Source organism: Larus michahellis, chromosome 3 (assembly GCF_964199755.1).
Source record: "Larus michahellis chromosome 3, bLarMic1.1, whole genome shotgun sequence".
Lineage (NCBI taxonomy): Eukaryota > Metazoa > Chordata > Aves > Charadriiformes > Laridae > Larus > Larus michahellis.
In genome coordinates, this window is record NC_133898.1 from 82,323,044 (window position 1) to 82,337,568 (window position 14,525).

Sequence of the window (14,525 nt, forward strand, 5' to 3'; positions counted from 1 at the left end):
GGACTGCACTTGGTCTTCCTTCACATTGGATTTGTTTACTGCTTGCACCTTCTCTTACAGTATCCTTCAATGTAACTCTTTTTAATCATGTGGAATAATGCAAACAAAATAAAGTGAGTTGTATCTTGCATTTGTAAAGATAAGAAACGTAACACACTCATTTTTCAGGTGAATGTAGTCAATGGGACTGTTTTCTCAACAGAACTCTGCCTGATTTGTTACAACAAAGCCTGGAAGTTACAGGAGGAATGGATGTAACTGGTTGCAAAGACAGAATAGATCACATTTTTGCTGAAGTACTTGTGGATTTGAGCAAGTCACTTAAATCCCATTTCTGAAGATGGCCAGTGAATTTTCCTCTTCTACAGGGTACGGAAAATATATTATCTGAATTCACAAAAGCTTTAGGTGCTTGTAGCTGCAAAGAGGGGTTAGTGACAGCTCTGCTCAGAATAAATGAAAGACTACATGATACACAGTAGACCACACTGTGGAATTGCAGGACCCAGACATCTTCAGCTAGTTGTCACTTCTGATGTTAACCATTTGGTAGAAAGTACTTCAGCTCACAGGGAGGCTGTTCATAAACCCTCAGCTGCATCACAGAGAGTCACCATAGGACAAACCTACAAGGAAAAGTAGAGAATGCAGTAAATAAGGTTTGCTGGTGCCATGTCCCAAACAACTATGGGAAAAGACAAAAAAAGAACACCCATGCAGAGAACACCGCAATTATAAACCACGACTGTGTAGCTAAAGACTATGTGTTGAATGTTTTATGGGGGAACTTGAACTCTCTTCCCTGTCGGTCTCTGCATGCACCATTGGGAGCAGACAGCCCATATCGAGTTCCGTGGGGAACCCCCAGCCAGCCCAGAGCCCTGGCCCCGCCGGGGGAGCGCTCCTCCTGCAGCTGGGCCCTCTGCCACGGCCGGGCTGGCGAGGCCGGCCCACGCACGCCGCTCCGGGAGGCGACAGGCACAGAGTAGGAGGGTAGAGGCGGCAGCCCTTTGCCCAGGGCAAAGGCTAAGGGTGAAGAAAAAGAAGGGAATGTGCCCAATAGCCAACAGAACCCCTCCCCCTGCAGCCCACCTCTCTCACGCACAGTCCTCCCCCACCCCAGCGCCCGACCGCCGCGGCCGTCAAGCGAGGAAGGCAGGTGGGAGGGGGAAGAAAGAGACCTCGCTTTACGGCCCGCCGTGTTTTGCGACGCCCAAGATGGCTGCCCCCAGGGCACAATGAGCCCGCTCCGGCCGCCGCCGCGCCGCCGGGGGGGAGGCGGGCAGGTAGGGCGGCTGCCGTGCGGATCCGCCGCCCGGGGCTGAGCCGGCCGCTGACGGTGGGGTGTGGAGCAGCGAGCGAGGAGAGGGGAACTCGTCTGCGGACGTTTTAGTCTGTGGGACCCCTCGTAACGGACGAGGAAGCCGGCGCCCGGGGGGACGGGGGATGTGGGGTGCCCTGCTGCGGCGCGGGGGCCGCGGCGCCGGCAGCCTGCGGGGGCTGGTGTCGGTCGGTCCGCCCTGGAGCCAGGTGGTGTCGGAGGCGGAGAAGATCGTGGGGTACCCGACGTCCTTCATGAGCCTGCGGTGCCTGCTGAGCGACGAGCTCAGCAACATCGCCATGCAGGTCCGCAAGCTGGTGGGCACCAAGCACCCGCTGCTCGACACCGCCCGGTAAGCACCCGGCCCGCCCGGCTGAGGGCTCCCGGGGGCGCTGGGGCCTCGTCCCCGGCCTCCGCGGTGGGAACGGCCGTCAGCCCTCGGGAGGCTCGTCAGAACTTGTGGGAAGTTTTGAGGCTCCGTTGGTTGCGGGGAGTTGGGTCGGCGCCGGACGGGTGGGCGACTCGGCCGTGGCAGGTGGGGTGGCGGGGAGCGGCCGTGGAGGTGACAGGACTGGCGTGTCCCTAGGGAAACCCAGCGGTGAGCCGTGAGGTTTTGCGTGGGCGGTCAGCTCTCCGCTCCAGGATCTTCATTTCCTTGCCGCAACAGGTTTTTCCTTCAGTTATCCGCCGTCATTCGGAAGTTACTTCATCGTAATGCCACGTGCGATGAATGAGTTTCCTTCCCCATGCAATGTGCAAAAAAAAATATTCCTTGATAATAGAAGAAGAATGGCCATCTCGCTAACAGTTACATATTTTTTAATATTAAGGATTATATTGTGAGGAAACCAGTGGAAAAAACGGGGGAACTAATCAACTCAAAAGCTCAGAATGGCACTGCTGTGAAGTGTGTGTTTTGTTACTAAGGGCTTTAGAAAACATTTTCTGTTTTGGAATATCCAGCTGGGAGCTGTGAGTTTTTGTATGTTGCTGAGATTTTCAGGGTTGCTAAGCTGATTAGCCACTCCTTCGTTTTTAAGGCAAACTGATGGAAGACTTGCATTCCTGCCAATAAGCAGAAGTTTGGATTGTTGATCAGTGTTTTCTTTGACTGTAAAACAAGAACTGATTGGCAGTGTTTTTTTTTTTAAACAATGAAATACCAGAGGCTTAACAAAATAAATAAATAGTGCAATTTTCCAAGAGCATTGGGTTGTGGGTTTGGGGTTTTGGGGTAATTTTTTTGGGGGGGAGGGGTGTGTGTGGGTGTGTGTGCATATGGTTTTTGTTTGATTGAACTGCGTTTGCTACAACTACAAATATAGCAATGTTAATAGAACCCAAGTTTAATATGCACAGTATATTTGCACAGGTGTAAAACAAAAAGTAGCATTTGTTCAAAACAAATTTTCTGCTTTTCTTTTAAAGAATAAAAATTGTAGCTGCATAGTGGTCCTTGGCAACTCTGCAATTCTGCTGTAATGATATAAAAAGATTTATTTTTCAGACTGTCTCTAAATCTGGTCGTCTTAAGTGAACAACAGAAGAAAAGGGGACAAACATTGCTTTTTAAAGAAACATAATTTTGTGGGAGGGGGATTTAGATATTGGCTTTAATAGACTTTTCTGGAAGAAATAAATCAATTTGCTAATAAAAATGGAAAATGCCTGACTTTGGAAAATGCCGGTGGAGGGGATTTTGTGGAATTGTTTATAAATGCAGGTTGTGATATTATGGTAAGCTTAGCCAAGATTTTTGATTTTCTTTTTTAAGACAAGGGACAAGAAGAAAATGTTTTTTGGCCTTTGGATCCAACTTTAAGGTCAGCTAGTGGAATACAGGGAATAGGAGGACTGAAGTGCAATGTATTTGGGCTCTTTAACTTCCATTGCAGTCATAGAAGTATCAGAGACCCGCAGTGCTGAAGCGGGACTTCAATGTTAGCTTTAGATAGTTTGTTCAATGTGTAGTGGTTGCTGCTTTATTTGTGAATTAAGTTTAAATACAGTATTTTGGGGCGTGGTTGGAGGTTTTGTGGTAGAGCTGTAATGTGTGGTGAGGTGGTTTCTTTTATTGCTTTAAGTGGGCTGCTTCGGGCATGACTGTGCAAGCCTGTGGCTTGTGGAACACCAGAAGGAATATAATCATGCACAGGGTCAGCAGGATTGAATCCATTCATTTTTTTAATTTGTGTATATCTCGGACTACACTACTAACCTGATGTGTCTTGCTGGAAACAAGTCAGTATTTACTCACATAAACCCGAAACAGTGTACCCTTATTTTGGATATTCTTATTTGGCTTCACTGGTATTTCCAAAGGCTTTGTTGCAGATGCGTTTCTAGTGGCCTTGGCCTTTGTATTATAAGAAGAGTTAATTTCCTGCTGACAAGTTTTAGTACGCCTGTAGCAATGCACAAATTGTACCTCGCCTTGTTTTATGGTATGATTTTGCAATAAGGTGAATTTTGACCTTGTGCTATCCTAATAATCTCTTTCTGAAAATTTACTGTTGTATATTTGACTCTAAATGTGATTGATTTTCGTTATGGGTCTGAGATCTATGCTCTGACTTAGCATAGCAGTTTGGGAAACGGGTCTTGATTTTTCAATACTAGGTACGTGTTTTAAATCTCTGGCTCATTACCCATACTTATAAAATAACATAAGTTTTCTGTTATGTGTTCAGGCAAAGATTTTAAAGCATGGGTATCTAAAGTATGTTCTTTGGTGATTTTTTTGAAAAACTGAAGTGATTGATAGGTTCTGCAACTCTAATCTTTCAGACTGTGAGTGCATAAATACTGTACGCATCTATTAAGTACTCCAGCACTTAAGGAGATTTTTCTATTTGTGGGAACATCTGAAAAATCTATGCAGTAAAATTGATTAATTGCACGTGCTGTTTCTCAAGTCTCTACTCATTTATTTTTGAGGTTATGAGTGGTGACAATCAAATTATGATTGCTTGCTGTCATCTCTGAGATTCTTTAACTTTTTCTCTAACCTTCTTTAACTGGTGGCATTTTGTCCTCAGTGTTTTTGTGTCTACCCTCCCCTCTTGTCCAAATGCTTCGCTAGCCTTTGAAGTCTTCCTTAGACCATTAGGAGTTACTTAAGCATTGGCAGAAACCCCTCTGCTTTATCTGCGCAGAATAGGTTCTGAGCTGAGACAGCATAAGACATAATTGCCACCACATTGAAAACCGTTAGTGTAACAGGAGTACTGGTAAGCATTTTTAACCTTTTGCCGAGCTTTGGGTCACTAGGCTGTTGCAACTTGTAGCCTGTGCGGAGAGCCTTGAAGAAGGCAGCTTAGAGATAACTGTCTATGTGAGCGAGGACATGTGGAGGAACAGCTGTTGGGGCAGTATACGTTGCTCTGATGATCCCATCCATTTCTTCCTCTCGTTTGGATGCGGCGGTGGCAGCTCCTGCGTGTAAGTGCCTGCCATGAATCAGGACTGCAGCAGGTGTTCTTCTGGGATGATGTGCGACCCTGATGCCTCCTACCAAGTCTGTGCCCAGCCAGCAGCTTTAAATCTGTGAGCTATTGCTGACTCCGCTCTTGTGAGGGCAGAGACGGGTAACTGAGCCCTACAGTGAGGGATTTGGAGTTCTGTGATCCCTGTGGTAAAGTCAAGTTTATCTTTTTTTTTTTTTTTTTTTAAGTTTTTGGTTTCTTAAAAGTCAGCCACATTAAGTGAACATCCTCAGTACTAGCTTTGCCAGACTTGTTAGAAAGAGGGTGAAATGTGAGGGAAAGGTCACATTTCATTTTAGAAAGGCTAATGTTTAGTGGTTAACAGATCATTGGAAGCTGGGATATCTGGATTATATTCACAGCTGTGCTTTTGGCTCTCTGACTGGGGCAAGTCACTTAATTTTTCATACTTGCATTTACTTATCTGTAAAATGAATAATGTAGCATCTGTTTTCTGGAGGTGTTACACTTCATTCATTACAGCCTGTATCAATCACTGTGATCTTTGAGTGGAAAATGGTGCATAAGCAATATTAATAAAGAATACTTTAAACAAATGCTGTCATTAAAATATTTACCTCTAATGGATAATCTGGAAATCTGACTGCTTCTGGATCTTTCTGTTTGTATTCCTGTGAGTCACTGTATGGTTCTTCAGAGCTTTAAGTTTTCTTTCCCTATAATTAAGTGTTTTCAGCAGCTACTCAAAACTAACATTTACATTTTTTTTGCTCTTCAGGCTTTGTTGGACTGAAGGAAAATTTTTTCAACACACGAACATATGACCTCCTTTTCAGTTGGGAAGCAAACAAATCTCCAGTCTTCTCTCTTCTCTTTCGCCTGCTTTCTAGGCTAGCATACATCCTTCTTAATATAGGAAAGAATCTGTAATTGGCACAGTGATCTACTTTTCTCAAATACATAGTGTGAATAACGTTTTCTTGATTATTTAATCTCCCTTGAGAAGGGTATAGCTTGCTGCAGATTGTAAACAGTAAATGTTATGGCCAATGCATCACTTTTATAATATCACTAAATGAAATGGAACATTTCATACACGTAAAATTATTATGGGATACCATTTAGCTCTAGCCATTCTGTCATTAGCACGTGGGAGGAATGATTATATTTTAGTCTGTCAGAATTGTTTGTTGGTGATAAATGCTTAAGTAGACTTAGCTGCAGTTTTTCTGGATTATTACAGAAATAAAAAGCCTCAATAGACCAGGTTTTGTTCTGTTGCAGCCTGCTCTGTGTAGATCTCTAGACATTTTAAGCACCGAACATAAAATGCAATCCAGAGTAGCTTCAAGATTATAAGCTTTTTGGTTAAAATGTCTGGTAGCGTTGGTTTCCTAATAGTCCTGTTTCTCTGTCAGCTTGAAATGGCTTAGTTCAGTAACGCATGTCTTCTAACTTCAGATGTGGCATGCATTTGCCCTCCTACGTTGGTGACTGATTTCAGTGTAGGCCTAGGGATTTGTTCCAACCTGGTGTTACTGGAATTGTTACAGCCAATTTTTATTTTGCCTTAACAGAATGGTGACCTCAAAACTATCCCTCTTATAATTGTAGATGTTGTGCTTGAGCGCGAGTAGCTTCTCAGCAGCTTGTTTTGAATGTTAATTATTTTTTTTTCTGGGCTAGAAAAATTAAAGTGTCTGTTTACTTGGCAGTGGCTAATGAGATAACTTTCTCTGAAAAGAGCCAGTAGTTAGTGACAAGCAGTGTCTGGTCAATTTACAGCTTCTAAAACTGAAACTTACTACAGTCTTTAAAGTTTTACTGAATTGCTCAATCTGTAACGGAACTTGGGGGCATAAAGTCCCTCTCCTGCTGTTGCTGGATCAGAAGTTAAAACATGTTTGCATTCACTAAATTTTATTATTTTTTCAGCCTGCTGAAACACTTTGTAAAAAATATTTTTTTGGTAGAGAGATGTGATTTTTATAATTGTGGTCAGAATGCCTGTGAGGTTAGCAATGAGGTAGCAGTTGTGTCATTTCCTACGTTTACTGCAGAGATCTGTTGGACTTCCTGGAAGCACAGGCCACCAGAGCTAGCATGCGAGGCACCTCTGCAGAAAATCTTAGTAGTGATGTCTGAAATGTAGAAATATTTTTCCTGTTTGATATGTCAGATACTTTTTGCAAAATTACTGAAATACTGGTCATTATAACAAATTTGCCTTTGTTTGGGAAGACTATTTACCAAAGCACTCTGTATAGATGATGGAAACAGAGGTGCTCCAAGGAGAACTGCAGGTGAAGCACTGGAGTTAAATTCTGGCTTTGACTCACCCCATCAAGAAACTTCTCTCTTTCAAGAAAGGCAGGTCTCTCTTAGCTAAATTAGATTTTGTGAATATTTTTCAGTCTGGATTGATAGTCTCGAGTAGTAACTTCAAAAACCTTCATCATGTTGTATGTCTTATTTTTAAACTGAAAGAGGGTAGATTTAGATTAGATATTAGGAAAAAAATTCTCTACTGTGAGGGTGGCGATACACTGGAACAGGTTGCCCAGGGAGGCTGTGGATGCCCCATCCCTGGAAGTGTTCAAGGCCAGGCTGGATGGGGCTCTGAGCAGCCTGATCTAGTGGGAGGTGTCCCTGCCCATGGCAGGGGGGCTGGAACTAGGTGATGTTTATGGTCCCTTCCAACCCGAACCATTCTATGATTCTATAATTATACATGTTGATGCTCCCTAAGGGTTTCTGTTACTATACTCACCACCAAGTAAACGGTTCTTAGACACCAGAAATCAGTTTCTTACGTATTTTGGCTAAATGAACTCACAAAGAGCGTAAAAGTTAACTTTGGCAGGTAAAAGACGCGGAGGAAATTAAACTGTTGTAGGTTCATATATGGACTGAAACTTCCTTCTGTATATGATTCCTTCCATGTTCTTCCTTGTACCTGTGGCCTTGGCTGTGGTTTTCAGTTAGCCACTACTTAATACTGTCTGGTACAGTTAAGGGGAAGAGACAGTCCATTTTTGTAGGTCACACTCATTGTTTACGCTGTAGTAAGGTGGAGTGGGATGAATAAATGTGTGCTGTTTGTTCTTTCTCTAAAATTTTCCCACTTCAAAACATCTACAGGTTCCCTGGGCAACCTGTTCCAGTGTCTCATCACCCTCGGAGTTAAGAATTTCTTCCTAATATCTAATCTAAATCTCCGCTCTTTCAGTTTAAAACCATTACCCCTCATCCTAGAGCTATACTCCCTGATAAAGTGTCCCTCCCCAATAATGAAATAATTATTTTTTTTGCGATTTTAGCAACGATTCTCATTTAAATATCCATGTTGAATCCAGAACATGGATTCAGCATTGAATTGAATACATTCCATTTTGAGGAATGTATTATTTGAGCATGTAGGGTGGTCTTAGTAAATGAAGTCTTAGTAAATGAAGTATATTCAGTAGGTGATGATGCTGTTCGGGTTTTTCTGATAGTATTATTTACAATGAAAATTCACATGCAGTCCTGACATTGATGATTTCTAGTATGTTTTATAGGGAATATGAGTCTGAAGATTTTAGCAGAATTTCACGTGCAACTCATTGTGATTAGTTGAAAGACCTTGGGATTTCTTAAGCTTGGGTTTCAAGCACTTGAAAAAGAATGTATAATGAACAGATCTGAGGGCCAGTCAGTCTTGAAAGGACATGGTATACTACATCTAGAGCAAACTTGATTTTACTTTAGGCACACAGTAGCCTAAGCATCTTTTTAAAATACAGATAATTTTTAAAGTTCACATCTGTTCTTCTTTCGAGTACAATTGATTTGTAATATGTGAATATAGAATACCAAGTTTAATGTACCAGTGAATGGCTGTTATGTCAATGTTTGCTCTACATGGGAAAAGAGTAACTGAATAAGTGGAAATAGTTTCAAAATTATTATTTCTGTAACCCAGAAGAGGGTTACTATATATATATATGTATATATATAAAAAAAAAAGTGCAAGTGAGAACTGATGTCATAGGGTAATCAAAATTCATATTTGGGTCACTGGAAATTGTTTTCAGTGAGTCTTCTATTTGGCTATGACAAGTTAACTTCCTTGTCTTACAAGAATAAGGAGAAAAATACTTTTCCTAGGCCTTTTACTCTTTCTGTATTTTGTAGCTTACAAAAAGTGTTCTCCACTACTTGAGATATTTCCCCCTGCCGCTGCCTTTTTGTTGATGCTGCCTCCCAGTTGACTTCTCTCCTTGCTTTGGAGGCCCTGGCAGTGGCAGGAGACCCCATTAACAAGTCACCATGAGCATTTTCAGAACTCCTCCAAAAAACGTGGGTACCACTGTGTCTTCCACAGCACTTTGAAAATCTCCTCAGGAAAATACAAAGTTCACAAAGGACAAACCTAAGCTCAGGAGTCAGATAGCTCTGTACTTAACACTGTTGCTTTCTCCTAGGGGTGGCAGACCATTGTCTTAAATTATTAATATCTTTCCTTTACCCCACATCTGAGTGTCTTAGTTTCCCTCAGGGTAGGCAGACTGTCTTGCAGTGCTTGCCCTAAAGGAACTACTGCTAGAGACAAACCTGACGGACTATAAAGGAACACCATGAATTTAAAAGTTGGATCTATTACAAAAATTAAGTTTAAAATCTGTAGCAGCTGCTTTGCTGTCCTTGAATTGTCCCTGCCAATTCTCTGGCATTGACAATCACTTTAGCTTAATTTTTTTTTCTTCTCTCTTGCTGTGTGTGGAAAGATTCATTTAAGGAAAGAAAAACTGATGATATAGGAAAACTGGGGAAACTCATTATGCATGAGCTTTTACCAAACACATGCTGTGAACTAGCTAGATTTTACTAATAATGATAGGGTTTAGAAATTTGACTCAATACCTGACTTAACTGAGAAACTCTAGGATCTGTTCAGCCTGCTGGAGGTGAGCCACAGTCATCTTTTCTTCAATCCTCAGCTATTCCTAAAGAACCATCAGGGGCTCCAGCTTCTACATTCATCTTTCTCATTTTTTTTTTCCACTTAAATTACACATGATGGTTGTTCACATTTTGCTTTCTTGTTCCTCCAGTTCCTTTCTTCAGAATAGCAGTAGTTGGTTCTTCTGTGTAGCCGCTCTTCCATTTTGGGGAAAACCAAAAAAGGCTTACAGATAATCCTCTGTTTCTTAATAGAATGAAGGTGTATAGTAAACATCTAGTTTGTTTCGTTCCCCTTGACTTCTTCCCAGCTAGGGAAAGAAGTCATACCTAGGAACTACTGATTCAGCTTTTATTTTTCTAGTTAAAAAACATGAACAAGCAAGCCCTATAGCTTCCACCCTGAATTTGTTTCAAAAAGTACTCCCTTTAGAAGATTTTTTTTTTTATTATTTGTTACTTAAACAGTCCTGTAAACATGAACTGATTGGCTTCATAGCTGCCACTAATATGCTCAAAATTAATTCAAAATTATAGAATTTGAACTATTTAAAAAACAAAAAAACTCAAAAAAACCCCCAAAGCCATTCTTCCTAACAACTTTCATTATTTTTTTTTCTGGACTTTCACACTCAACATCCGAACTTGCTGGAATGACAGATATCTTTTTCATTAACTGCCTGTTCATCACACCCAACAAAATGGTTGTAGTTAAAGAATTAATGCATCTATATGCTGCCACTAGTACTTGAAATAGATTACATATTGCACCTTTGAAAAAAAAAAAAAAAAATCTGTATTTTAGTCACAAAGTAGGTCTGGGTCTGTAACAGGATGTGCTTGTGTAGACCCGTCCTGCAAATGCGTAGTCCTGATTAAGGCAATTTGAGGGTAATGGTCTGCGCCAACACGCTTTGTGTCTGGTTGTCATCTGAATGATTAGCCAGTAGCAGAAGCACGGTAATGAGTTGATTTGGTAAGACTGCTTTTAATCAAACTTAACAGAAAGTTCAAGTTGTGAAGAGCTAAATGGAATACTTGTTAGGTCAAATACACAAGGCAAAGCTTTGTGATCACAAGTGGAAAATCATCTCTCTTATGTTATTTTAAAAGTGATTGTGCTAGCATGTATGTTTGTTAGTGATCTTTTTTTCCCCCAAACGTGTATTGTGTTCATGTCAAATTAGTGTTGAGCTTTGAGACTGAACATGTCAGAGCCCCCATGTTTTCATATTATGAAAATTCATCTATTTTCATAGGCTAGAAAATACAGGCTGCTACGATATATCAGTGCAGCCTGTGTGCACGTTTGTTATACAGGGGAAAGTTTTTTATCCCGGTAACCTTCTCGTCTCTAAACGAAAAGCAGTTGGGAATCAGTGTTGTTTGTGAAGATGAGGGTAATACTGTGTGCGTATTTTAAAGGGATTTCAGTGATGTTAATGCTACAATATGAAGTTCATATTTTGATTGTTCTTTTAGAAGTTGACTTCTGAATGTGAATCTGTCTGGTATGACGTATTTCAGTAATTAAAAATTAATATACAGGAAAAACACGTCTTTCCCAAACCCGTGTTGCCTTGCGCAGGTGAAGCTGAAGTGTAAAGGGTTGAGAGATCAGTTCATCTTCTGTTCTTGATCCCCACTTGTTAGAGCCAGAAATAGTGGGGAGGGCGTATACTTCTTGTTTTATTGTCCACAGGAAGAATTTGCCACTTTCTGATTATTTGTAAGTTTAGGTAGTCATTATTGGGAGTCATTGACAGGCTCTGCAAGAAACCATACGTCATCTATCAGTAGGAGTAATAATGCAAAAAGACTGTTTTCAGAGATAAGGCTCAGAAGACTAGAGGAAGCAGGCAATACAGACCTTTAGGGTAATTGTGGGGGAAGCCCTTCTTCCAATACACATTTATTCAAGGAATGGAAGGCTTTAAAGGAGTTTCTACTATTAGAATTTACAGTATATTTTATGTGTCTTTTGTCCATAATATAACTTCATAAAAGTGAAACAAATAGTCTTGCCAGTCGGAAAGTAGGAAATGAATCCGTGTAACGACTACAATGTGTTGTAGCAACCAAGTTTTAAAATAGTCAAATTCCAAAATAATGTTATAAAAATGACATCAGAGGAAAAAAGGCTATTATGTGTTATATTGTAGCAACAGAAACGTAGGCTTGTTTTTTGCTTGTGAATCACTTGGGATCATATTGCTGCCTGTGGATTTTGGGGAGGTGGAAGTTTACGTCCTAACAGATAGTGCATGTTTGGAAGTGTGAGGGGAGAATATATTTTTTTTGGCCATCCTTGTTCCTGTGACACTTTGAAAGAGCTGAAGTTTTGTTAGATTTTCCTGTTTTGATTTTCTTTAAAAAAACAAAAAACCAAACTAAATGTTTATCTTCTCGTTTGTTTTTCTACTTTTAACTCTTTAGGAGTCCCATTGAATCTTTCGGGTGTTTTACCAGAGCTTGTCAGAGAACGATGAAGCTTTAGTAGCAGAACATTATGAATCAAACTTCAAGAGGTTGTGTGATGTGGTGTGTTGTTTAGGTTTTTTTTAATTAACACACGGGTGCCAGCCTGCAGTGTGAAGTTTAAGTGCATCCCAGATGCATTTAAAGATGTGTGAGATTTGCTGTGGGTGTACGCGCATCCCTCTCCTGCCTGGCGCGCACACCGGGCCCCGAGCCGGGAGGAGCCGCCTGGGCAGTGAGGCAGGCTTGCGCCCCATGTCTTCTCACCCGAGTGCCGGTTGAGACCATGGAGATCTATTGTAAGGATTCAGCTTGCGACTGCAGTGCATGTCAGATAACTGCGTGAATGTAAATGGTTGGCAGAATAGCTCTGTGTGGACCCAGAAATGGGTTATATCTTGCCCTACTTGCGCAGGTGTTCGGCTTCACAGGGTTAGTGCATGCAGTTCGCTCCTTTAAATGTATTTTCGTTTGAGAACTTCGTTTTCTAATTTTGACAGGTCTCGTCCTCAGTCCACAGCGTTCTTTCAGATATACCATCTTCCTAATAGTTCATTTATTAAAAAAAACTTTTTCAGACAACTGCTAAGAATTGAACACGCATTGTAACCGGAAGTTGAGGTGTCTTCGCAACTAGAATCGTTCCCCTCTCTTTTCCCTCTTCTGTTGTAATTGCGAGGTGACTTACTTGCTAGAAATATCAAATCTGGACTAATATATTGTCCCTGGTTGGTACCACTGCTTCAGATTACCTTGGTGTGCATGTAGGTATTAAATATTGAAAGGTGTTTCCGTGTTCTCATGTGGTGAAGCTCTGTGTAAACAAGTCTTATTTACTGAGCAGTTTGGGAAGCATGTACACACCAGTATGCCTTAGGAAATCTTCCATTTAAGCCTTTGTCCTGATTTTCTCTGGCTATGATAAATGAAGTGGTAGAAAAGAAACCACAATAGTGAGCGTTACTGAGAGGAAGAAGCATTGTCCTGAGAACGTGAAGAAAATCCGTATAAGCTCACAAATAACTTAAATGCTTACCAACTACTGTCACTAGACCTCAGGAAACACTGTTCAATCTGTTTTTCAAAGAAATTTGAAAGCAAAAGTCTCTGATGTTATATAAAATAATATCTTTAGGCTTTAAAGATTTGTACCCCATGTGTTAAATCTGAAGAAAAACAAATAGGAGCCCTTCTTAAAATTATTAGGAAAGCAAGAAAAAACATTGGAGAAGATTGAAGATGACATTAATACTTTAAATCTACATGGAATTATTTTTGCCATGCTATAGAATGTAATGCAAACATATGAAGCCTGTGAATGGTGTTGCTTGTTACTGAGAGAGTGTAGTTGTACACTTCACACTGAAAAAAACCCACCGAACTAATCAAAAAAACCCACTTTGGGAAGTGCTGATGTGCAAGTTTTATTTGTTTTCTACTTCCAAACATGTATTGTTAAAGACAGCAGATGCTCAAACCTTATATATGTTTAACCCTTGCCTTATTATGAGTAATTTGGAGATGTTTTTACACTTCTATATCAAGAATGAGAAATCCTTTCCTTCTTCGCTGAGTGATAAATAAACCTTTCAGAGCTGGTCTAGCTCTAGAAAGAGAGTTAGAGGAAGAAGTGGAGATAGCCCTTTTTTTAGCTCTAAATTCCCTATTTATGATTTTTATGAATTCACAAACCGTTGATTGATTATTTATTTATTTTTACTACTGGGACACAAAAGGCAGAAACCTGCAGGTTGGTTATGGCGAAAGGAAGTGTTTCCATACCTGATGTTATTTTCTTTCAAAATGGAATTTTGCATTAGACAAAAATGTCATCATTTGTTGATGTGAATAGTTTCAAATTCTTCCCTCCCCTGTGAATGATGAATTATTCTTTCATGAGAGATCTAGATTATTTTAATTAATTACTTGGGGCTTTAAATCTTTACATTTTAAATTAAGTTACAGGTGAGTTAAGCTCTTCCCTGAGGAGATTTTACTATGTTAGCAGTGGAGAAGGATAATATTTGCTGCATAATTCTCTAATGGGCTGTTGTATGCTGCTCCGTTGAACAGGACTGCTGTTCTGCTTTTGATTTCTGGTCTGTGTCCAGCATTTCAGGGAACAACTTGGACAATTGAAAGATATCACCGGAAACATATTTTCCTCTCAGCTGTGGAAGAGGAAGATTAAGAGCCATTGAAATGTATTGCTTTGGGAAGTTGTTGAGGACCGCAGAAATTTAATGTAAAACTAAATGAGGCACTGATAACAGCATATATGAAAATTTTCTAGATAATGGGCAAGATACAGAGACAGGTTTATTGGTGTTAATGTT

At 40.6% G+C, this 14,525-nt stretch overlaps 1 protein-coding gene across 4 annotated transcripts in view; it reads left to right on the forward strand.

Moving 5' to 3' along the window:
• The first annotated feature begins 1,121 nt into the window (after positions 1 to 1,121).
• Positions 1,122 to 14,525, forward strand: part of PDSS2 (decaprenyl diphosphate synthase subunit 2) — a 121,942-nt gene continuing 108,538 nt past the window's right edge. For 2 of the 4 annotated variants that reach the window (XM_074581006.1, XM_074581005.1), the window contains exon 1: positions 1,122 to 1,673. In XM_074581006.1, coding sequence (XP_074437107.1) covers positions 1,447 to 1,673 — 227 coding nt within the window. In that variant the 5' untranslated portion in view covers positions 1,122 to 1,446. The remainder of the gene's footprint in view (positions 1,674 to 14,525) is intronic. The other 2 variants (XM_074581008.1, XM_074581007.1) reach the window with 2 other exon arrangements.